General features: G+C 44.4%; 1 protein-coding gene and 1 long non-coding RNA gene across 3 annotated transcripts in view; one reads left to right on the top strand and one right to left on the bottom strand.

Annotated features, from left to right (window-relative positions):
- The window catches only part of DPYSL2 (dihydropyrimidinase like 2), a 107,279-nt gene that overhangs the window by 62,831 nt on the left and 19,946 nt on the right, over positions 1 to 24,502 (bottom strand). Inside the window, exons 1-2 of one of the 2 annotated variants that reach the window (XM_036233630.1) lie at positions 4,762 to 5,093; positions 1,404 to 1,492 (exon numbers count right to left, since the gene is read on the bottom strand). In XM_036233630.1, the coding sequence (XP_036089523.1) occupies positions 1,404 to 1,492; positions 4,762 to 4,800 (128 nt within the window). In that variant the 5' untranslated portion in view covers positions 4,801 to 5,093. Of the gene's footprint in view, positions 1 to 1,403; positions 1,493 to 4,761; positions 5,094 to 24,502 lie in introns of those variants that run through there. The other variant, XM_016154296.2, reaches the window with a different exon arrangement.
- Positions 5,138 to 6,441, top strand: LOC118612441. Its single transcript, XR_004954897.1, has 2 exons — positions 5,138 to 5,983; positions 6,111 to 6,441. It is a non-coding gene; the product is annotated as an uncharacterized LOC118612441 (long non-coding RNA).

Below are 24,502 nucleotides of genomic sequence, written 5' to 3'. Positions count from 1 at the left end.
CCGATCAAAAGGCTTAGTTACTAGAAAACCCCTAAGATCAAGCGATAACAAGGCCCCAAGATATTTACAAAAAATGCCACTACACTTTCTCTGTAACACACACAGTTGAGCTAATTATCCTACAGCAATTTTCTCCAGAGCTATTTGCCTTTACAAACATGTGCCTTCACCAGATCCTTTGCAATTTAGTGACAAAAGGACTGTGGAAGAGTGGAGGCAGAGCAAAACAAAGCAAAAAATAAATAAATAAGTAAACGCTGTGATTGAAACCATTTAAAATTTTGGAAACATGAATTAGCAACTCAGGTAATAAAGGCAGAAAAATTAATATTTATTATTTTAGGGGACATGGATTCATTTCCAATTTTTTAAAAAGGTCTCTGTTACATCTTTCAGTTTTCGAAAAGGAAAAAGTAATCAAGGAGGAGACGATAAAGTTGAAAAACAAATTAGTGATGACTAAAAATAGCACCCAGGCTTGCTCACTTCTAGGCCAGTGTCTTTCTGGTAGAACAGAGGAAAATGGAACAGGCAAGTCATGGTATTTGAGAGCCTGGAGCTGAGACTGTCACAAGCAAACACACATGGAGAAAACATTAAACATGAAAATGGTAAGACCTATTTTAGGTTCATAAATCAGGGTGTGAGTTTCCAGGCAACAGACACATCCACTCCAGTTTTCCACTCCTCGGGACTGGTTTGCTGTAGCACTTGATGAATGCTGCTTATTCAAAAGATGTCATTTGCTACAGTGTTTGTCTTTAAACAGATGTGCTGTTTCTCTAGAACCCTATGAGCTGTCCCAGTTGGAAGGGCATGAGGACACTGGTATGTACTCAGCTCACTTAACCCTATGGAGTCCAAAAATTCCCTAATGGAGTAACTGCTCTGTTGTTAGTAACACAATACACAATAAACACAAGGGCAGCCTTCTCGGTGTTTGTGGGCACTTAAAGAATGAAACCTAAAATTCCCTTGGGATGAGGCAGTAATTTGTCTATGTTATTACTTGGTAATTAATTTGCTGTCTTTTGGCCCCAAACACTTGGATTCTTGATTCAGAAAGCAGATGTGCTATCTTGATAGAACTGCAAGCCATCCAAACAACAACATTCTAAGAAAATCTTTAATATATTCAATAGATCATAAAACAAGTAACTGAGCTAGCAAGAAGAAGATATTGTGTCACCTGGTTTAAAAATAGTAAATTACATAAGGCCTAAGGAAATGGGTGTGCATTGAATTGTGGCTTTCAAATTCACCAATTACCACATTCAAAATGGGCTTAAACAGATACTAAGTCATTCTCTGAAATAACAGAATGATTGATACTGTGTGTGTGAATTGTAGGTAATGCTTAGGAATATTGGAAGGTACACATCTACATAATGAGTTACACTTACTTGATCAATCCATCCTCCATGTATATATCTGCATAGAATGACTGGTCATCATTAACGATTTTACCTCCTTTGATCAGAAGACGATCACTCTGAAACGAAGACGTAATAAGGTCACAATGCATACCTGACCCACACGAAACATAGGTAAATCAGCTAAAGACACATTTTCACTATTCAAAAGTAATGCTCAAAATGAGCCAATTGGAAAGGTTCAATGACATAGATGAACCTGTATGGTGGCACCCTATTCATCACCCGATGAGTCAGAACATACTGGCAGAGCTCAAAGTTTATCATAGGTTTAAAAAAAAAGAAAACTTCTTTCCACAAGACAATACTTTTTAAATGTCTTTAGGCTAAATTTCATTTAAAAAAAAAAAAAAACACCCACATGGAGGGAAGTCAATTCTTGGCAAGGTTTGTGTCGGGAAAATTAACCAAAAGTCTGTTGTCATGGGAAAGTCTACACAAACATACTTGGTTCCTCCATAACAAGTTTCCAATTCAGTATGTTCTTTATATTTGCATTTCTCTTTAAAGTAAATCACAAAGATTGTAGCAAAGCAGGAAAAACATTTCACGAGTGCACCATTTTAACTATTAAGCTGTTAAGAAAAAGGTGAAGATTTATAATTAAGTAGATGAGATGGCACATTCTCAAATCTAACACCACTATAGACTGTTGATACACTTATATTTTTAATGATGCAAAAAAAAAAAAATGACAAGCAGCATACGAAGATCAGGAATACAACCAAAATGTTACTTTATGACTCATCTCTATCCCAAAGGCTGTCCATGAATGAAATGTTAAAATTCTGCATTCAATGTATATACACCTGTGCTATTCCAGAATGGGTTGAAACATTGTTAAGTTGAACCACAAATTGCCCTTTAAATATGCAAAACATTTCAAAGGATGGCAATCAATTTGACAGTGGTTTACTCGAAATTCAGTTGCAAAACAATATTCTAGGGAAGTACTATTTATATCTAAGGAAGTACTATTTATACTTATCACCTACCAAGAAAAAAACTATAGCAAATTTGTAATAAAAAAGCTTTAAACTATGAGAGACCCAGGGAATATACACTTATATATAAATGCACACATGGGGTTAGAAAGTGCTTATTGTTTCTCTAACATAATGAAAACCAGTAAGACCATGTAAATTTTCTACACTGTAGGGTACAAAGTCAACCTGCCATAGGCTTTGGAAAGTCTAGCAGAAATAAACAGTCAACAACTCCTGCAGTTGTATAAGGTAAATGTAAAGGCCTTTACAAAATCCTATGTGTATACCATGTCACGGACGCCTCAAAACAAATCTATGAGGCTGATGGCACCAGATTATTTCCATGACACAAAAAGAAACTGAGGCTCAGAGAGGTTAGGCCAAGGTTACCTGATCCAGTGCACTTTTCTCTGTACACATAGCTCTCCCTCTCTCCATCATTTCCAGCCTTGACAGGGTAAATATTGCCTGGGAGGCAAGGAGAAGCCTTGCCCTTCACCACCTGCTCCCTTAGTAGCTGAGGTACCTGATCCCGCTATCACTGTGAATCCCAGAGCCAACACAATGCCAAGAAAAAAATGAAACATCAGTCTCGTTTACTCTAGTGCCTTCCAGAAGGCTTCTTACATAAGAGGCTGGCCGTGATGATGGACGGAGGAAAACCATGCTACATAGGTCCTACATAATGCAACCAAATTTTTTAAAGGGTAGAGGGGGCGCTCTTTTAAAAATCTGTCTTGTTTGCTTATTAAATTTTTTTCTCCCCACAATGTCAAAACGAAACTGCCTTTTTCATTCACGAAGACAGCAAATTATTTGAGGCGCGCAGCAAATCTGCTCTCCATCCCCACTCCCCAGACTCCTTCCTTTCATCGGGAAACACACACGTCGGGTTCCCCCAGCGCCCGGCCCTTTGGGATCTTGGGTCTTTAGCTTTCCAGAAAAAGCTAGTACCTACCCTCGCTGTAAAACTACCTAGCTCATCCTATAAAATCCTCCCGAGCACACGCCCCCTCCCCTGTGCATTTGTTTCCACATCTCTCTTCTGCGGATGGGTGTGCCCTTATGCATCCAGAGGAAGCTGGGGTGCCCGTGGCTACGGAGGAAACCAGAGAGAAAGTGCGCCCTCGAATCCAGCCCTGAACACATCCACACTTTTCAAAGATTGTTTCGGTCTCTGCCTCAGCTCTGGGTTCTACCCAGCAATCAGCTGGCCATTTGCAATTGCACATCATTATATAACAATGAATTTCCCCCGCGTTCCTCCCTCCCTCCCCAGGATTTCACTTGGGGGTGTAGAGAACTAGTACTGAAGAGATTTTTCCAAGAAAGATGCGGAGAGGGTTGGGGGCAGGGGAGCAGTGGGAGCAAGAACCTGTGTTCATCGCTGAAGCATCGCCAATTCATCGCTTAGATGTTTTTCTCGTGATTTACAAACTAATCACTGGAGGCTGCAGAACTGCGCGGACACTACCGGACACCGCGATCATTGTCTTGCCGAGGCCGGACCGGGCCATCTGCTCCTCGCGTCGCGCAGCGCCATTACCTCCCTGATCCCGTCTCGGCGTTGTCCCCAACGCCCACCCTTCCAGCCTGCTTTGTTGCGCCAATAAGGGACAGAAAGACACAAGAAAGCGAGCCCAGAGCCTTACCAGGGTCCCTGCCCCGAATCAGAGGGCGAGAAAGCCAAGAGGGCCACAAAAAAAAGAAACGGTCCCTGGTCAACAAAAAGCCAACGCCTGGCCACTACCCTCCTCTGTTCATCACTGCGTCCCTGTTTTTCGTTCACTTTTCCAAATTATCCTGGTACGCCCTGCCCTTTCAGCATCTCTCGGCTGTCATTACGCCTCCAGGCGAAACCCGCTAGTTTTTCTAAAGAGCAGGAGGAAGGCTCCAGAAAGCCCTTTATGGTGTGGGAGGGAGACACAAGGAGAATCCATTTCCCATCTCCCCAACCAGCTCCTGGAGTCCAGCACGCAGTCCAGAGAACAATATCCGAGCTTCAACCATGCATATTCAATCTGGCATCCATTTGCTTACACCCCGCAGGCCAGCACTGCAGCATCACGCTCTGACAATAAAAGGATACAGCAGATCTGGCGCGCTACCCAGGACGACCTTAATGCACACACGCTCCTATTTTAATGCCTTACAAATCATGTGGCTTATAATTCTATATGATTGCGTCTCCCACCACCGCGATTGCCTTTAGCAATGGGAGAAGCGGGGGGTGGGGGGAGTTGGGTCCTTCTTCCTCCCCCTCCTTTTAAAAAATTCCTTCGATGTTCTGTGCCACAAAAGGTATGCAGGCCGACTGCAGATTTCCCAAGTACCAAACTCACCGTGATGCGTGGAATATTTTTCTTCCCCTGATAAGACATCTCTCTCCTGGGAAAAAAAAAATAATTTCAAGAGGGCAGCTTTAAAGCAAAAATTGCCAGGAAAGAGACTTGGTATTTTTTGCAGTATTGAAAAAGGTGCAACCGCTTAGCTGGTCTTGCTGATAGCGAATTCCAGGAACGTAAAGGAGAAATGCAATCCTCTGCCTTTCTTCCTCTCCTCCAACACAGCCCCAGCTAGGGCGGAAAAAAAAAGAAAGAGAGAGAGAACGGGAGGGAAGGGGGTGGAAATAAACTACAGCAATAAAAGCCTCGGTTCAAGTCGGCCACCGCGGCGCATGCGCCGCCAGCCACTCCCTTTCCTCTCAGGCAAAAGCCATCCGCTTCGAGAGAGACGAGCTCTGATTGGCCACAATCGTGGGATATGTAAATGATGCAAGCGGGGAGGGGAGCGGCGCGAGAGCGCGAAAATGCTGCAGTGTGCGGCGGAGGGCGGCGGTCCCTACCGGCGCCCGAAAGGGGAGCGCGCTTTTCGCGCCCTTTCTTTGGGCTGGGGCATCGGAGATCGTGACTGGTGGCAATCCCAAATGCAGCATCCGCAACGCAGGGACAATGGCGGGGTGATCATTACCGACAGGGAGAGCCCACCTCGGAGTCGGTGGGCTTCGGAGCAGCCCGGGCGGCACGCACCCGCTCGCGCGTGCCCCGGTGGATGCCCGCCCGCGCGCCAATCCGCGGAGGCCGCCGCTGCAGCCCCGCGTGGGGTGACTGCGCGGAGCCAATGGCTTCGCTGGCGGCGAGCGCGCGACTGCACCGCCGACCGGCGCCGCGCCGCCCGGGAGGGGCGCCCGAGCCCTCCTCCTGCCGCCCTTGCCTTTCGCGAAGGCTCGCTCGACCTCCGCCCAGGAGTCGACGAGGGAATTCAAATGGCAGCGAGCGGAGGGAAGCGAGCGGGGCGGGGAGGGCTCGCCGCGGCGCCGCCCAGCCCCAGAGAGGGGAGTCTGGACGCGGGCCTGCGAGTGGAGCGGCGCTGGGGCGTCCGGTGGGGCTCCCCGGGGGCGGGGAGGGGTGCAGGCTCGAGGCGAGGCTGGAAATCTAGCCGGCGGTCAGGCGCTGGGCTGCAGGCATCCACGCGGCCTGGCACCTGGAAACAAGTCTGAAGGCTTTCCTCCTCTGAGTTGGGAAGGACGGAGCCGGGGAAGGCCGCAGTCTGCTGCTGGGGATGGTAAACCCTTCCTTGAATAGTCCCTTTGTGTTTTCGGGTCGCAAGGAACTTGCGGGCTAGGGGGAGTAGCAGCTGCACGTTGAGCCAAAAAATGGCACAATTTAAGGCCCTGTTCTCTAACACTTAGGCCCACCTAGGCCGTTTTGCGGACATTTCGCTGGTACCTGCAGATCTGTTACGGAAAAGCTGTTAGGATCACAGCACCCAAGGAACCCAAAGAATAGACGGACCCGCACCCACATAATGAGGCAAAAAGCGAGATGAACAGGAGATGCAGGAGGAATGAAAGAAAGGAAAGCTGTTCCAAAAGAAGGAAACGGAGTCATGGAGAAAACCTCCCAGAATCGGAGTTTAAAACACAAGAGTCTTTACTCCCCAGAAATCCTAATCACACCTAAAACGGCATTCAAGGCCTCTCTTGGCTCTAGCAATTGAATAGGCTTAAGACCCCTTGGCTTTGTCACAATACCAGTGGAAGGGGGCCGGGGGGGGACTGTGAAGCTGGTCCAATGGATCCCGAGCAAGCTACCATGGGTCATTTCTTTGAAAGGTTGTCCCCAAAACGCTGGTGCACGGACTAAAATCAAAGTCTTGTGACTTTGGGCTTCTCAGAGATAATAAGGTTTAGATTGCTTGGTCTGTTCTGACTAGATACAGTCTAAGAGTATTTGGCTCATAGAAGATAGCAAATAATTTTAATGGATCTAAGGAAAGAACTGTCCGCTTCTCTGCTTGAGATCAAACAATAGAATCCCCTACATAGTCAAGGCCTGCAAGCAGCCCTGGGGTGGGGGGGGGGGAGGATATATGTAATTGGCTCACACTTGCTCAGCAAAGATTAGCCAGATAAGTACAAAATAATCCTGGGGCTATTGTGGGCCTATGTTCTGATGTCTTTCTGCATCTGGCCACTTTGAATAGTTATCTCCAGAAGATATGAATGCATCCTTTAACTCCTGTAAATTCTAAATTCCCAGAAAGGGTCTATGAGGCATGCAGCAAGCTTCCAGGCTGGTTAATTCATTCAAGTTCCAATTAGCTGTGCATCTCGAAAATAAAATAGAAGCACCTTTTCCTCTAACATGTGATGTGCTAAGAACAAAGTGAGTTGATGTCAGCAAGTATTGGTGTCAGCCTGTAGGGTTCAAGTCACAAGTTTGAGAAAGCATAAAATGGGCCCTCCTACCTGGGAAAGCCAACAGCAGGTTCCAAATTGGGGGGAGGGGGCAGAGCAGGAGAGTGGCAGAGGATCAAGTGTCCTGTTAAATCATAAGAAAACACTTGGCAAGCAAGAAAATAATGAGATTCAAATTAATTTAAAACAAAATGACCTCTAATGATATCGTTTGTTCATTATTCTTATTCTGCTTTCCTGCTCCAGAATTGTTTGATCTTAACAAATGTAACTATCTTGTTATTTATCAATTTGCCATTAAATATTTTGCTTTGCAATAAATAAAAAGGTTCCCAAGAGCCTTTGTGTCAACCTTATTTCTATAGCCATTGATATGAGGTTCTTAGTCCATGATAATTGACGTTTCCACTCATAAAAATCAGAGATGTAAGGTTTAGATTGCTTGGTCTGTTTTGACTAGATACAGCCTAAGAATATTTGGCACATAGAAGATAGCAAATAATTTTAATGGATCTAGGGAAAGAACTGTCTGCAATCTGCATTTCTTACCATACTTATTGCTCAGTGCAACGAAAAAAATAGAATTGTTCATATACATTATTTTTTTTTTTTACTCTGTCTTTAGATAAACACTCCATGAAAATTTCCTGTAAGCTTTCAAATCATTCCTCTACCAAATATTTGAACCTAGTCTTAGGTATGATTTTTCTGATTTTTTAAAATAATTAAATGCATGTCAAGGATGAAAAAGCATTGTATGATAGCCTATTCCACACTATGGGCCTTTCCCATACTCCTCCACGCCCCCGCCCCCACGCCCAGGGAGGCAAGATGTGGTGACTAAATGACAGTTTAATGAAATGGTTCTTTACTACGGGGCATTCTGAGTGTTATAGGGGAAGGGAGAACCCACCATATGCACTAGGAGTGAGTTCTACCCAAGTATCAGACTTCGACCGCAGCCTCCTCTGCAGCTTCATCTCCCATCCCTGACACCCATGCCCTCATCCCCGTGCTCAGGGGGCCTTGTAAACTCGTACCAACACACACACTGCCCCTTCTCAATTCTGAGCTCTGACTGCTATTCCCTTCACCTCCCTCTTCCCTCAACGCTTTCTGTAAAAGTGACTTTAAATATCACCTCCTCAAAAAAGTCTTTATACTAAAGCCTTAAGCACAATCTCCTGTATTCACCTTTACCATAACATACACCCTGCCATATGTAATTATCTGCCCATTTCTTCTATCAAAGCATGACTCCCAGAGACTCAGAGTTTTGCATATTCCTCTTTTTCCAGGAACCAGCATACTGCCAGATTCATGGCAGGGGCCCTCAACATTTGGTGAATAAATAAATGCTGTCATTGCTATGGCAAGAGAAAAAAAGATTCTTCCAAGTCACCATGATGGTGAGTTTTGATGGCAACAATATCTCCAACTCAGGCATTTCTCTGAGCACTAGTGCCTTGCTAGGTCTTCCTTCTTGGCAGCTCAGCTCATCTCCTGCAAGTCCCTGAAACCAAGAGAACCTTGTCATCAAGCAGCTTATTATTCCTTGCATGGGTGTAGCTGCCTGAATTTTAAGCTATGTCTCACTTAAACGAAAGTGCCACATACCAACAAACCTGAGAAAACACAGGGAGAGAGCATCCAATCCTAAAAACAACTCCAGAAGCAACTCTAGCAATTTTTTCTCAGCACCACTTGATTAAATTGTTCCCTCTCCACCCACCCACTATTTTTTGGACATGCCTACATTATACCAGTTATCGTACCACCTACAGTACACTATCCTCACCTATACCATGAGTAGGCGAGCATCACTTTCCTTCCATTTAAAAGTGGAGCTCACAGAGACTAGGAACTCTTTCAAGGGTCTTACTCATGTCTGTCTTACCCTCATACAGAGCCCAACAGGGATGCATGGGTGGGTGTCTAAGTGATGACCTCCAGTCAGGATTTTTAAGATGTCTGCATCATACGACCTGCCAGGAACTGGGGGTGGGGAGACGGAGTGCTTTCTCTCCAGCGCTGGGGGGGGTTGAGGGGGAGGGGGTGACTGGCTGCTTTCAGTTCCTCACCACCCTACACAGTATGCGTCCCATTCCGGACCAGACTCACCACTGTGCTGGGTTTCATCTTCCCCCTTTTGGGAAGCAGGAATTACCATTTCTGCTTCTGAGGCCCCGCCTGAGCCTCTGCAGAAGTGCGACATTCAAGATGTCACAGAGTAGGGAAGCTCCAAAACAGAAATTGCTGACAGAAAGAACAGAGCCTAGATGTGGCAGAGAAAAGAGACCCCCGAGTCCCCACATTGCTGCAGCCTGCGGAGGAGTTAAAGTTAATGCAGTGGTAATGAGAAGATACTGAATTCCTTACCGAAAACTGAGGGCATTGTCCAGGACACTTGAACTGGAAGTGATACCTTCTCTGCAGATGGAACCAGCCCATAACAGCCATTTTCTTTGTGCATGCAAACCTGAAGGGACAGAGTCTGCAGAGCGACACCCAAGGGCCACTGACGCGAGCCTGCCCACAGCCTTTCCCAGTGGGTCCATCCTTTACCAGGCATAGAGTGGTGACCGATGAGAATCAGGAGTGACTGGCCCTCTGAGCCAGATGCCGCTTTTGCTCAAACTGGAAAGACTATTGGTCAACTCAGTGGGAGCTGAGAAAGCATCCTGAAGAAGTCCGGACTGCATATGGACACAAGGCCCATCTATCCACATCCACCCGGGCACAGAGGAAAGCGTGCACTTCACAGAATCTGGTAGACTTGGCTTTCTCCTCCTATCTCGTGAGCACACAGCCTTCCCAAATGCCCCTGTGTTACTTACCTTGCACATCATTCATCCTCCATGTGACCACAGATTTTCCCTGGGGTTTTTCTGCAGAGCGGGAGACAGCATCTTGGTCTGGCGGTCATGCCTCAGGCCCGCCCTCTGGTGGCTAATGAGAAAAGTGCACTGGGCCCCCTCTGTCCTTATCTGGCTGGTGACTCATGACTAGGAAAGGGCCTCGTTCCAGTGTTCCTGGGTCTGAATCACCTGTAGTGATTCTGCCTCTGCGTTGGAATCATCAGCTCAGATCTTCTGATCAGACTCCCCAGAGATAAGGCCCAGGAATTTTTTTTAACTAGTCTACCTCTGGTGTACTACCGCCCCTAACCTCCTCTTTTTACAGAAGTGAAAGCTAGGAGAATATGGACAAAAACACGGGTCTCACCTCGGACTTTTCCCGCTCCCCAAAGTACATCAACAGCCCTGCTTTTTACCCAATGGGAACATCTTACAAAAGTGGTAAATATTATAATCATCATCCTTCTACTTGTCTGCCTTCTAGTAAAACACTCATGTAGTCAGTAAAGAGAGAATCAGCATTTAATGAGCACCTACCATAGTCCAGGTAGAGTGCTGAATACTTCAAATACATCTTATTTAATCTTCCCCAAAATTTTACTAGATGTCTTCTTATCCTTATTTTATAGACAGGAGAGTACACTTCAAAAGAATCTCCTGGTCCAGGTCCAGAGCTGGACTCTAATCCAGGTCTGTGTGATGGTCTCAAGCCCAAGGGACTGGTCCATTAAATGGTAAAGTACTTGTTTAACAGGAACCAGGACCTGCCTTGTGAAAAATGTGAGCCTAGGTTATCTGTCATCTTTCTGTACCCCTTTCACAGTTCCCGGCTGCCACACGAGGCTCCTAGAACTTTATTGGTTCACTGGGACCTACACGTGTTCATTATTTAGACACTTCATTTTTTCCCCAAATTAATTATCCATCTCTTTCTTCATGGGAAATGTGATCGATGGACACCAAAGTTTAAGTGAACTATGAACCTTTAATGTGCTTGCCCTACCCTAAAAGAGAAAGACCCTGATTGGCAGAAATTCAGACGACAAAGCAGTCTACTTGCAGAAATCAAAGCCAGCGATTTATCAAGACCGCCGTCCTGCCCAGCCTCATCCTGTGCTCCCGGCACCACATACTCAGCAGCTCTCGGTTTCCTTCTGTTTCCTCCCAGGGCCCTCTGCTGCTTCTGTTCCCTCTTCTCTCTGCTCCTTCTCATCCTTCAATGTCCTCTTCAGGGAGACCCTCCCTGACCACCCTATCTGAAGTCCAGCCACAGATTCGGCAAGGAAAATCCCCTATTTGAGCACTGTCTCCTTAACAGCAACGATCACAAGTTGACAGTACTTTTATATACGTGTTTATTTAGGCATTTTTAGTTTCTGCCTCTCAATTGCGAGCTCCCTAAGCCACCTTGTTCTCCACTTACTTAGTAAGGACCTCATGACACTCAGTCAATACACAGGAGCTGAATAAGCAAAGCAAGGCAGAGCCTCTCCAGTGACCCCATGTGGGTTTCCCCCAGGGCCCTGCCCACTGAGCCAGCCCCTGGCCTAGGTGACCCAAGCCTTACCTTCTACCTCTGCCCCCCTGAAGTAAACCATTTTAAAATGTCAGATGGCAAGAATTCACCTTACTGGATTGGATCACATGGCCTGGGGTCCAATTATCCATGACAAAGCATGCAGACCCCACTGGGAGGTGTCCCCCAAAGGATCAGGCCTGACATTCGCAAAGCTCAGCTCTGCCTGCAGGTCCGGCTTGCTAACTGCAGTTGGGGTCCTCTTGCCCGGCCCATACTGCAGGCTCAGGCTCCACCACACCCAGGAAACACAGCAGATCATCACCAAGCCGAGACTTCCTTGATTCAGAAGCTGTGTCAGTTCCAAAAAGGGTCAAGAAAAAGTGTGACCTGTGTGCCCAGAGAGTGTAAACTATATGTCAGGAGTTTGTCTCTTAAAATAATTGGCCATGTTCAAATACTGGGGAACTGCTCACTTATTCAAAAACACTCCGTGCCTTTTGCCCATTCCTTGAGACAGGATCTCTATTAGTTTGTCTATGAATTCTTGAAAGTCGTCGCATTTGGATAATGTAAAGAGTTAAAGAAGCCGATTTCCCCTCACTCAGATAGGTCTTCCTTCCTAACTCCCCTCTCCTCCACCCACCCTCCATTTCTTTGTAAGTTAGTGGGAGTTGATCCCCCATGTGCCAGCCCAAGGAGACCATAGGGCTGTCAGGAGGTTATCGCATGCTCCACACGCTGCCGCTCCATGTGCTACAGGGTGTTATGAGCGGCAAAGCCATGGGGTGGTAGCACATGGACACCCAGGGCTTCACCAGCTCCGAAGAAACTGTGCTCCTCTGCCCCGAGCCTGGGGGCCCTGTGCCCCAAGGGTGCCACCCATCCAAAGACTGACCACCACCCAACTTCTGAGCAATCGAGTCTCCCTCAAGAAACAGAATAGGACCTCAGGGGGACGCACAGGTAAGGAAGTCACTGAGAGGATAAACAGCCAACTGGAGTTGTGCTGGGAGCAGGTTGCCCATCGCGTATGTGGTCCTTTAAACCAGATTCTACATCATGTGGACGTGCTATCAGTCCAGGGAGGAATCAGAGTGTCTGCACTCATCCATGAGACTCAGGAGTTCCCTTCCGTTCCTCTGGAATTGAGAAATAAAGTTAAATTGGTGAAATGGACACTTTAAGGCGACTAGACGGAGAGGAAGAAAGTAACCTCCAGGGGCCTGTCATGGGTCGAAGTGGGGGTGGGCCTTCTTCCCTCCTCCTTTCTCCTCTCCACCCGAGACCACTGTCTTCATCTGAGGTGTCATCCTCTTTCCCAAGTAAGTAACTAGGGCCCTGCTTCTGGGTCTTATTCTGTCCTGAAGTCAGGGTACATTTTCAAAAGTGCAGATCTGTCCATGTTACTTTTCTGCTTATAATGTGTTAAAGACTTCGCAATACCTGCCTCATAAAGTCCGAAATCCTTAGCACGGAATCCAGGCTTTTGCATCCTCCAGCCCCTGCCTATTTCTCTTGCTTTCCTTAGCGCTCTCTGTGCCGGTGTTGCACGCTCCATGCTGCAGCCACGTCAAACTCTGCGTTCCCTGAATGCGTGGACTCATTTGTAGCCTCTGCGTCTGTACTCACGTCTCTACCTCTGGCAGTGCACCCACCTCCTCTCTGACCGCTCGCACTATCACCTCCTCGGTGGCCATCCCTGAGCCTTCAAGCAGGCTGACCACTCCTTCTGTTATGCACCACAGGGCCCTATACAGACTTATGTCTGAACGCCTGAGACAGTTTCCTGCACTGTTTCTTTATACTTTGTCTCCTCCTCCTAGACAATAAGCTTCTTGAGGTCAGAAGCTATACTTTCCTTCTTCAGCACAGAACATAGAGCCTTGCATACAACAGGCACACAACAAATTCTGAAAGAATGGAGGAATGGATGGGTGGGTGGGTGGATGGATGGATGGATGGATAGGTAAAGAATGAATAAGATCCTTGGACAAAGGTCCTAGTTATGAAATACTGAGACTTAAGTCTAAAATGAACTTCCAGGGCATAAAATTCATAGCCGATCTGACTCAGGACCCATCCACTTAGTTAAAGTTCCCAGGAGGACTGATGGGCTCTTGTGACAACCATTCTTTCCAACTAGAGGAGACCATGAAACTGTCCCTAAGGTCTGGGTGCCTCTTACTTGCTACCAGCACCACCCTGTACTCATATTTTAGGCCGTCTCTGGGAGACACTCTCTATGTTATAGTAATGTCTAGAATCTTCAGACATATCTCCAGATACTTGTCCTTAGTGGGAATGGGATAGGAGAGCTTAAACAAAGGACACTTTCACAGCACTGGTGCCCTCCAGTGTGACAAATATCCATCTTGGGTGGTATGGAGGAAGTTAAGAAAGGCAAAGGCAGGATGATCAAGTTGACCTGGTGAAATGTTCTTTCAAGCCAATATTGAGACAAATTCTCTTTATCTTGCTTGCTTCCTCCCACTATTTTTCTTCTCTTTCTTTCTTTTCTTTTCCTTCTTTCTTTTTTCTTTTTTTGGTTGTTGTTGTTGTTGTTGTTGTTGTTGTTATATGAAGTCATCTGGCCATCTGGCCTGCAGAATGCCAGAAATAGTCGTGGCTGGGTGGATGGCCCAGGTTGTCACCAGAACTTCAGGTGACCCCTGGGGAGCCAACAGTTTGAGCCCTTCCTTTTCAGCCCCCCTTGGGGTCAAGGCCAAAGCTGAGAGACAGGATGTGAGCCTCACGCAGCACCTTTCTTGAGTCCTCACGTGCTGGGGAGGCCAGGTCTGCGCATTTGTAAGATGACCTCCAGATAAGAATGGAGAAGAGCAGTAGGAAACTGCATTTCATTCTTTATGAATTTTTATTCTTTTTTTCTATCTGCATTTTAGTTTTGAAAGTGTCTATTGACATTTCTTTGAGCTCAGTGACTCTTTGGCCTAGTCTATTGGTAAGCCCATCAAAGGTATTCATTTTTGTTACGGGGTTTTTATTTTCTAGAATTTCTTTTTGACTCTTTCCTACAATTTCCACCTCTGTGCTAACATTATCCATCTGTTCTTGCATGTTTTCCATTTTTTCCAATAGAGCCCTTGGTATATTACTCATAGATATTTTAAATTTCCTGTTTGATAACTTCAGAATCTCTGTCATGAGTGGTTACACTCTGTATCTTCAAACTATGTTTCTTTGTCTTTAACATGTCTTACAATTTTCGACAGAAACCAGCCAGGATGCACAGGGGAAAAGCACACAGTGCTCACTCCAGTGGCTTCTGCTCCAGGAAACTCCGGTGCTCTCCATTGGCCGGTCTCTCCAGCGGCAGCTGCGGCAGCTCGCCCTGTGACTTCGCTTATCGCATAGATCTAAGAAGAGTTGTTGATTTCCAGTTTGTTCAGCGTTTTCAGCATTTCTCTTGCTGTGAGAATAGGAGTCGTGACTTTAAGCGCCTAACATGTCAGCCTTCTCATCTGATCCCACTTATCAAAAAATACACAGCACATATAGACAATAAATGTAAATAAATGCATATGTATGAATTTTTTCAAAAAGACTCTAGGATAGGACATACACCAACATTTTAATAGCATTGATAATTATGAGCTGTTTCTGTGTGCCAGATATCGATTCAAGCTCTTCACAACCATTATTATTATACTGGTGTTATAATATATTACATAAGTACTACCAACAATAATCGATTTAAGTAATCTGTTTAAATAACTTAATTATTTAAATAACTATTTAATTAAATAGTGATTTAATAATTTAATTAGTTATTTAAATAAATAAATGGTTCGCTTATTCCTCACAACGATCCAAGAGGAAAATAAGAGTGACTTCTTTATACCTTTCCGCGATGTCTGAATTTTCCACAATGAGCATGTATTACTTCTGTAATAACATAAATAAAGATACTGTCTTTCAGAAAAACAGACAGGAATACAGAGCAGCCAGGGGCGGGCGCCACAGAAAACGCTTCCAAGTCAATCTAAACCGCTCGTCACGTCCCTGCTGGTCCCCATCGGGGTGTGCGGCCCATACGCTCTATCGAGAGAAGACTTTAGATCAGCGTTTTGCAAACATTTTGACCAAGATCCTTAGCAGAAAGTACATTTTACATCAGGACCCAGCATACATACGTGTCTATGCAACTAGAATAAAACCAAAAGTCTTCTCCTTTAGTAACTATAGTGGGTCTCAACCCACTACAGTGATCTTGCGACCCACTCACCCCACCGAAAGAGTCTTAGACAACTACAACAAAGCAGTAACTGCTGTGAATGACAATGGGACTCTAAGGCGCTCTCCCTGACTTTTAACTAAACTTGGTGTCAGGAGTTTAGAGGGTTATTCTACTTACATATGTGGACTTCACAACTCATCTGCCACAGAACTGGTACATCTACTCAGGTGGCCAAAGTTCCAAACTGGAGAAACCTCATAGCCTTTTGAAGTTCTGGGGTACCATGCAGCAGGCAACCACTGCAAAGCTCACCATTTCCTAGGACCATTCAGTTTTATGTGTCATCTTGGCTGGGCCACAGTACCCAGATATTTGATTAATGGTTATTCTAGATGTTTCTGTGAAGGTATTTTTAGATGAGAGTGACGCTGAAGTCAGTAAACTTTGAGTAAAGCAGTTAGTCTCCATTACGTGAGTGGGCCTCGTCCAATCAGTTGAAGGCTTTAAGAGAAAGGGACTGACCGCCCCTGAGAAAGAGGAAGAAATTCTGCCAGCAGCACCTTCAGACTCGAACTGCAACATCAGCTCTTTCCTGGGTCTGCAGTGTTTCAGCCGGGAGCTCAGACGGGAACCCTTGACATGCCAGCCTCCATAATCACATGAGCCTATTCCGCAAAATAAATCTTTCTCTCTATATTTACACTGGTTCTGTTTCTCTGGAGAACCCTGGCGAATAAAGTGATTGAGTCACAAAAGATAATAGCCTCATCTTACTAGCATACTCTTTCAGTTGCCTTCTCTGCTTGCATGTTTTGATGAAGCGATCTGCCATGTTGGAAAGACTCACCTAACCAGTAACCGAGGGCTTGCCAACAGCCAGAGAGGAAGTGAGACTCTCAGTCCAGTAACCCATGAGGAAATGAATCCTTCTGACAACCATATGAGTGAGCTTGGAAGCAGGCTCAGTCGAAGTGAGAGATGACTGCAATGCTGGCTGACATCTCGATCGCACAGCTTGTGAGACACCCTAAAGCAGAAACTCAACTAAGCTGTGCCTGGAGTTCCAACCCACGGAAACCTAGACAGTGAGTGTTGTCTTCAGCCACTAAATTTTGAGGTAATTTTTTATGCAGCAATAGATAACTAATACATTATTAATAGTAATAGTAACATAAAAACATAAATCAAAAATTACCATTATTAGCATTGGGAATAAGGATTTTTTAATGAGGAAAAAGCCAATGGAGGTTTTTCAAATTAGCAAATACTTGTGAAACAGCTGGAGTTGGGGCAAAAAACCTAAATATATATTTTTCTAAGTGCCCAGGCGATTCTCATACCCGGCCTCCTTGGAAACCCTTGACATGACCCCATGCCCTTAGTTCTATGAAATTATTTCCTAATGAAGGATGCTAAGCCAGGGGCTCAGGTTGCTCTGGCCCCTGGACCCACTGGACCACTGTTTCCCAGTGTAAAGGTACCCAAGATGGCATCCAAATAAACACTTTTATTAAAAGTATTATGTTTAGTGTGCATGAGAAACAACAACTAGCATGTCAACCCCATATTTTTATAGATATTATTGCTTAGACAAAAGTTAAAGTAAAAAAACATATATGCAGGTTACTTCCCCTTTCTTCTCCCTCCCTTTGTTCAGGACATGTCCTGGTGAGTATTCAGTCAGTGCACCCGGTAGGAGTGGAAGACAAGGCGGGAGGTGTCACAAGCTGAATAAACGGCTCCTGTGACCAGGATGTCAGTTGCATACAAAGGTGTTGAAAAAAATAAGTAATAATATTGAAGATAACGGAAGTCACATTGCTTACTGTCAGAAAAGAAAAAGGAGAAAGCTAGAATAAATTCTCCAGTTTGGAACTGGAAGAATCGGTTTTCAATATACAGAGACATAGAAAGATAAATATATAGATATGGATGTGTGTGTCTACATGTCTGTCAGTACTTATACACATACATATATTTCCTACCCCTGTCCAATGAGAGGGCTCAGAAACAATGACAGCTCAGCAGCACTAGGCACATTTAGCACCCCGAGTCTCAGCCATATCTGATTGACATGATATTTAGATGAGACTTTGGACTAGACTTTAGTACTGATGATAGAACAAGTTAAGACTTTGAGGGCTATTGAGATTGAATAAAGATATTTTGCATGAGAGAAGGACATGAATTTTAGGGAGCCAGGGACTGAATGTTTGTGTCCCTAGAGAATTCATATATTGAAATCTAATCCCCAATGACTAAGGTAGTATGTCAAAAAAGCATAAATCATGAAGAAACACCAGACCGATCCAAACTGAGAGACATTCTACAAAATAATTAGTCTGTAATCGTCATTAAGTGTCAAGAAAAGTCAAGGAAAAGGGAACTGTCCCAGATTAAAGAGTATAAAAGGGACATGAAAACTAAATGTAAATCCTGACTGGCATGTTGAATCGACAAATGACATTACTGGACAACTGGCAGTTTGAGTGGAGTCAGGATTAGGTGGTTCAACTGTGTCAATGTTCATTTTCCATTTTTATGGTTATAATTTGGTTATGGAGAGAAGTGCCCTTGTCTTGTAGGAAATGTATGCTTAAGTATTAAGGGGTAATAGAGCATCATTATCTGCAACTTATGCTCAAATGGTTCAGAAAAAAATATATGGTCATGTTTGTGTTGAGAAAAAGAGGGGGGGGGAGAAGCAGATGTAGTAGAAATCCAATAATTTAAGGAAACCAGGTGAAAGATATACAGAAATTCTCTACTATTTTTGCAACTACATTTTATTTTTTTATTATTTTTAAAAATTATTTCAAAATGTAAAGTTAAAAATAAGCTTAAGAGGCAGAAATCAATTTGTCTAAAATATTAAATAAATGATACAAAAGACCATGTGCAGATATTGGCAAAAACTGACTGGAGTTAGGGACCCAGCACTGAATCATCCTGCAGCCCCTGAACCTTCCTTGACTTTGCAAAGCTGGGGCAGCCCGCGCAGGTCAGACTCCACTAATGCGAAAGCGGAGAACCCAGGCCATTCCCAGGCTTCTCCAACAATATGTGGTTTTGCCCTAATGATCCAAATATTTAAGCAGTAGTAAGGAAACTATTACCTTCTGTAGGAATTACTTCTGACCCACAGCTGTAAACAAATCTATTTGCCACTATTCAGAAAATCAATTAAAAATTTTTTCTATCAAATAAATCTATCCTTAATTTCTATCATAACCTTCATTTTTATGCCTCTCAGCTATGAAGGGACGTCGAGCTTAATAGACGTTTTCTCCCCTTGACGGCTGGGCCGAGTTGGGTTCATCCTCCTCACCATTCTCTCACTATCTTTCTCATCGACAAAGCTGCATTTAGAATCTTCACCATTTTCCTAGTACACGCAGACATTTCTCTTTTGTTTCTGTTTTGCTTCTTTCAGACTTATCATCTAATCCTTCCTTGTTAAACACAATTTACTCCCCTTCGCAAATCCACTAGTCACATCTTGCTCACCTAATAATTTATTTTTGACAAATGTTACTTATAGAGTACCCATCAGCTAGAGAGGCAGAATGCATTGGGTGTTAACCTGAAGTTTCTGTCATCGAAGCGGAACATGCTGGCACTGTGTCCTGGCACGTTCATTTCAAGGTAACGTCAATATGTTAACAAGCTCATCTTGACCAGCCCATCTAAGTAAATAATGTTTCCATCTCAATTCATAATACTGACCTATATGACCCCTACACTGAAAAAAATCCAAATCTCGGTATCCAATTTTGCATAAACAGGCCCGAAACCTAACATATATTCTCCTCATTTGTTTTTTATCACAATCTCCATACCTACATTCTGTGAAATGAATTCAGGTTTCCGGATAGAAAAAGGTCATGCAATATCACAGGTAATATTTTGGTTTTTACTATATGCTAGTTCCTGCTCTAAAAACCGTATATGTATTATACATTCAATCCCTCTAAACAACCTTAATGTTAGGGACTGAATGCTTATATCCCCCAAAATTCATCTGCAGAAATCCTAACCCCCAACATGACAGTATTAGGAGGTGGGGCCTTTGGGAAGTGATGAGTTCACGAGGGCGGGACCCTCATCAATGGGATCAGTGCCCTCAGGAGAAGAGGCCAGAGAGCTCTCTCACCCCCTCTGCCCCATCCTCCATGTGAGGACACACAGATAAGTCAGCTGTCTGTACCTTGGAAGCAGGCTCTCGCCAATGCTTACCAAAGTGACACCCTGATCTCAGACTTCCTGCCTCCATAACTATGAGAGATAAATGTTTGGTGTTTAAGCCACAGCAGCCCAAACTGGCTAAGATATCTAAAGACTTAGACTTTGTCAAAGAAATAACCAGTACCAGATAAAATACAGGATACCCAGTTAACTTTGGATTTCAGATAAATAATGAACAATTTTTTTAGTATAACTATGTCCCAAATATTGCATGAGATATACTTATACTAAACAAAGTAAAAAAAGTATTGGGTGTTTATCTGAAAATCAAGATTAACTGGGTGTCCTATATTTTTATTTGCTAAAACTGGCAACAATACATAGAAAGGGTAGGTAAGTTGGCCAACGTCACACGGCTGGTAAACAGTAGCAACTGCCAATATAAAGCCAGGCAGCTCACTCCAGAGCTCACACTTTTATCTCATGGATCTTTGAAATGATTAAATGAGATAGTCCACATAAATGGCTTAGCATGGTGTCTGGCACCTGGTAAGGATAATAATATTAGTAACCAGTGTTGTTGTCATTAATAATCCTAATATTTCCACCTCTAAAGAACACTATCAAGAAGTAAAAAGACAACCAACAGGATGGGAAAAAAATATTTGCAAACCATAATTCTAATAAGGGGCTAGTATTCGGAATATATAAAGAACTACAACTCAACAAGAAAAAGACGAACAACTCATTTCTTTTAAATTGGCACAGGACTTGAATAGACATTTCTCCAAAGAAGGTATACAAATAGCCAACAAGTACATGAAAAGATGATCAAAATCATTAGTCATTAGAGAAATGCAAATCCAAACCACAATGAGATACCACTCCACACCCAGTAGGTTGGCTATAATCAAAAAGGCAATAACAAGCATTGATAAGGATGTAGGGGAATTGGAACCCTCACACACTGCTAGTGGGAATGTAAAATGGGGCAGCCACTGTAGAAAACAATTTGGCAGTTCCTTAAAGAGTTAAACATAGAGTTAGCATATGACCCAACAATTCCACTCCTAAATATATACCTAAGAGAATTGGAAACACATGTCTACAAAAAACCTGTACATAAATATTCATAGCAGCACTATTCATACTGGCTAAAAAGTGGAAACAACCTAATGTCTGTCAACTGATGAATGGATAAAGACAAAGTGGTATAGCCATACAATGAAATACCATTCAGCCGTAAAAAAAAAAAAATGAGGTTCTACTACATATTACAACATGGCTGGACTTTGACAACACTATGCTAAGTATCTTAGTTCAGCCTGCTTTAGCAGAATGCCACACTGTGGGTGGCTTAGGCAACACATACTTCCCACAGCTCTGAAAGCTGGAAGATCAGGACGTCAGCATGATCCGGCTCTGGCAAGGGTCCTCCTGGCTCACAGGTGGCCGTTTACTCGGTGTATCCTCATATGGTGGAGAGAGAGGGAGGGCTAGCTCTCGTTCTCCTTTTATAAGGACACGAACTGCATCATGGGGGCTCTGCCCTCCTGACCTACTCACCTCCCAAACGCCCCATCTCCTACCACAATCCCATTGGGAGTTACGGTTTCAACATGTAAATTTTGGGAGGACCCAAAGATGCAGTACATTAAGAAAATTAAGAAAAAGAAGCCAGCCACAAATGGCTTCATATCATGTAATTCCATTTACATGAAATGCCCAGAATAGATAAATCCATAGAGACAGAAAGCAAATTAGTGGTTTCCAGGGGCTTTGAGTGGAGGGAATAGAGAGTAACTGCCTAATGAGTTTCCCTTTGGTTGATCAAAATGCCTTGAAAGTAGTGTGATGGTTGCACAACCTGTGAATAAATTAAAACCACTGAATTGCATAATTTAAAGGAGTAAAATTTTATGGTATGTGAATTATATCTCAGTAAAAGCAATGCTTTACCAAAACTCACTCCTCTCTTGAAGTCCACCCCGGTCCCACTTACCCTTGGAAAATATACTCTGCGCCTCTTCTACCTAAAAATAAAACCCATCCACATCTCAAGTGCCATCTCTTCACCTTCGACCCCGTCCCTGGAGTTACAGTCTCTTCTAGCTGCAAGAGAAATCCCAGACCATCTCAGACCATCCACGGGCACCTCGGCACTTGAAGCCAGTTGCTCCCACCTTGTCAGGGAAGCACAGCACCCTCTCTATGAGTCCTGCCCTCCCACTGGGCCTTCCTCTCACTGAGCAAACACGACCAGCAGCATTCCCTATCTTATCGAAAGCAAACGAACTCAACAAATGCAGGAGGGCCCTCCCTGCGCCTGCCTCCCCAGTGAACTACCCATCTTCCCCAAGGACACCAAGACGAGATCACCCCATCCACGCCCACCACCCCACATCCCCATCTCCCGCCCTCACAGCACACAGCTGCTGCCACCCACCCTGAGCCAAGGCTGCTTGCACGAAGACCGGTGCCTGATGACCAACCGGTGGCCTCTCAGGCTTTACTCTACCTCGTTTTATTCTGCTTTGGACACTGTTGACCATCCTGCACCTTCTGAAATCTCCTTCTCTCCCTCTCTATCTTAACTTTTATAATATTAATTAACATAAAATGACCATTAGTTAAGCACCTGCTAATACCAAGTGTTGCACTCCCACCAACCCTCTTGGCTAGGATTTATGCTGCACGATGCTGTGGAATCAGGATTGTCTCTATCTTCTCATGTGGCTCCAGAGCCAGTAGATCGGTTATGCTGAGGCCTGGAATTCAATAATGGACTCATCCCCAGCTCCAGCTGGCTCCGGAATCGGTGCTCTCTCCACCATGCCACCGCCCTCGCCTGCAATTGTCTATTTTTCTGACTGATGTTGCTTAATTTTTCTGGTCATTTTGCCACCAGACTCTTCCTACCTCTCTTCAATTCTTCTCCCTCCTGCCAGAACAGTCTTTCCACAGCAGACACCCCCAGGAGTGTTTCATCAGACCTGCCAAGAACAGGTAAACCCGAGTTATGTCAACCATTCCAGAGCAGAAAGAAGAAAAGGCTTTAAATTCTATAAAGTCAGCATAATATTCTAACAGTAAAACTTAGGGGACCCATGGAAGAAAAGAAAAATCTAAAACCACATTATTTAAAATATTACAGAAAAAAAAATCTAGACAGAAATGTTGCCATTGGCACCCTGCTCCCCATAAGCTGTATGACGCCTTAGCATGGGCTTCCCAGCCCTCCACAATCCGGCCTCCACGGCTCTTGCAGCTGCATTTCCTGATGGGTCACTCTTTCCTCCTCCCTCCACATCCCTTGACCCCAATGGGCCTCTGACTATTCAAATTTATCCAACAAAAATATGTTGAGCATGTCTATACCTCCAGCACAGGAAATGTAAAAGTTAAAGGAGACATGGCTTCTGCCATCGAGAAGTGTATAATCCTGTGCTGCATCTATTTGGATTATGCTTACTGCAATATAACTTAGGTCTTTTGAAACTATTACTTAATAAAAATTTATCACTTAAAAAAAGGTCATAATCTAGGCGAGGAAGACCAATATTGAGCAAGTAAATGATAACAGCTAACATTTATGTAGAATTCCTGTAAACAGGCACAGTTTTAAGCACTGACATCTGCGCAGCAACACTCTAAGATAGGGACGATTCTACGTTAAGTTATTAGATAAGGAAACCAAGTCACAGAAGTGTTCAGTTTCTCAGAGACCATGCAACAGGAAAATGGTCGAGTCAGAATTTGAACTCATTTGGTCTAGTTCTGAAGTCCATATTCTAACTCCTCTGAGTACCCCCAGGACATGGCTATGAAAGAATTAAACAGCGATGTGATCAACAACTGGGACAAGGAGAAGAAGTGTCACTTTAAAGCCATGATTTCCAATACAGTTTCCACTGGCCATATGTGTCTACGGACCGCTGGGAATGTGGCTCATCCAAACTGAGATGTGTTGTAAACATAAATAGAATGTGTATCAGATTTCAAAGACTTAGCATGGAGGGATAGCGACAAGATGATCAAATAAGACACCTTTCGCTTATTTCCTTCCTCAATAACAATAAATTGACATCCATCTACAGACAAAAAGGCCCTTGCGAGAGTTGCAAGATCCAACACCATATGCCAAGGGATTCAGGAGGAGTCTCGCCCACCTGTGCATCAGGTAGTAGGCAGACAGACCTCAGTGCCTGCTGTGGACTCTGCAGTGGCTTGTGAACCAGCTCCAGCCCCTGTCAGCCACGGGCCAGGAGTCATGGGAGAACATTGCCTTAGATAATCACTCATAGGTAAGAGAGCCTTTATGGAAACCCAGGTTTCCAGTAAAAACATCCAGTATACCACTGGAGAAAAAAATATGAGTTCGGATGCACTGGAGTTGGTAAGAGGAACCGTGGGCTTTACCTGCATTATACCTCCCTTAGGGCAGCACAGTTCAATGCCAAGAACCCTTCTTGGTCCATGATTTCTACCATGGGAGAAAGTGAGAATGTGTGAGTGGGCACCCAGAGTCCCCAGCTGTGTGGGATACTGCCACAGTGGCCCATTTCTCTCTCACCCCATTCAGAGTACCAAGTAATGAGCTGAATGAGGGGAGTGGGGTGGAAAAACG

Source organism: Rousettus aegyptiacus, unplaced genomic scaffold (assembly GCF_014176215.1).
Source record: "Rousettus aegyptiacus isolate mRouAeg1 unplaced genomic scaffold, mRouAeg1.p scaffold_m13_p_16, whole genome shotgun sequence".
Classification (NCBI taxonomy): Eukaryota; Metazoa; Chordata; class Mammalia; order Chiroptera; family Pteropodidae; genus Rousettus; species Rousettus aegyptiacus.
The sequence above is the reverse complement of the archived record's forward strand: the minus strand, read 5'-3'. Positions and strand labels throughout refer to the sequence as shown.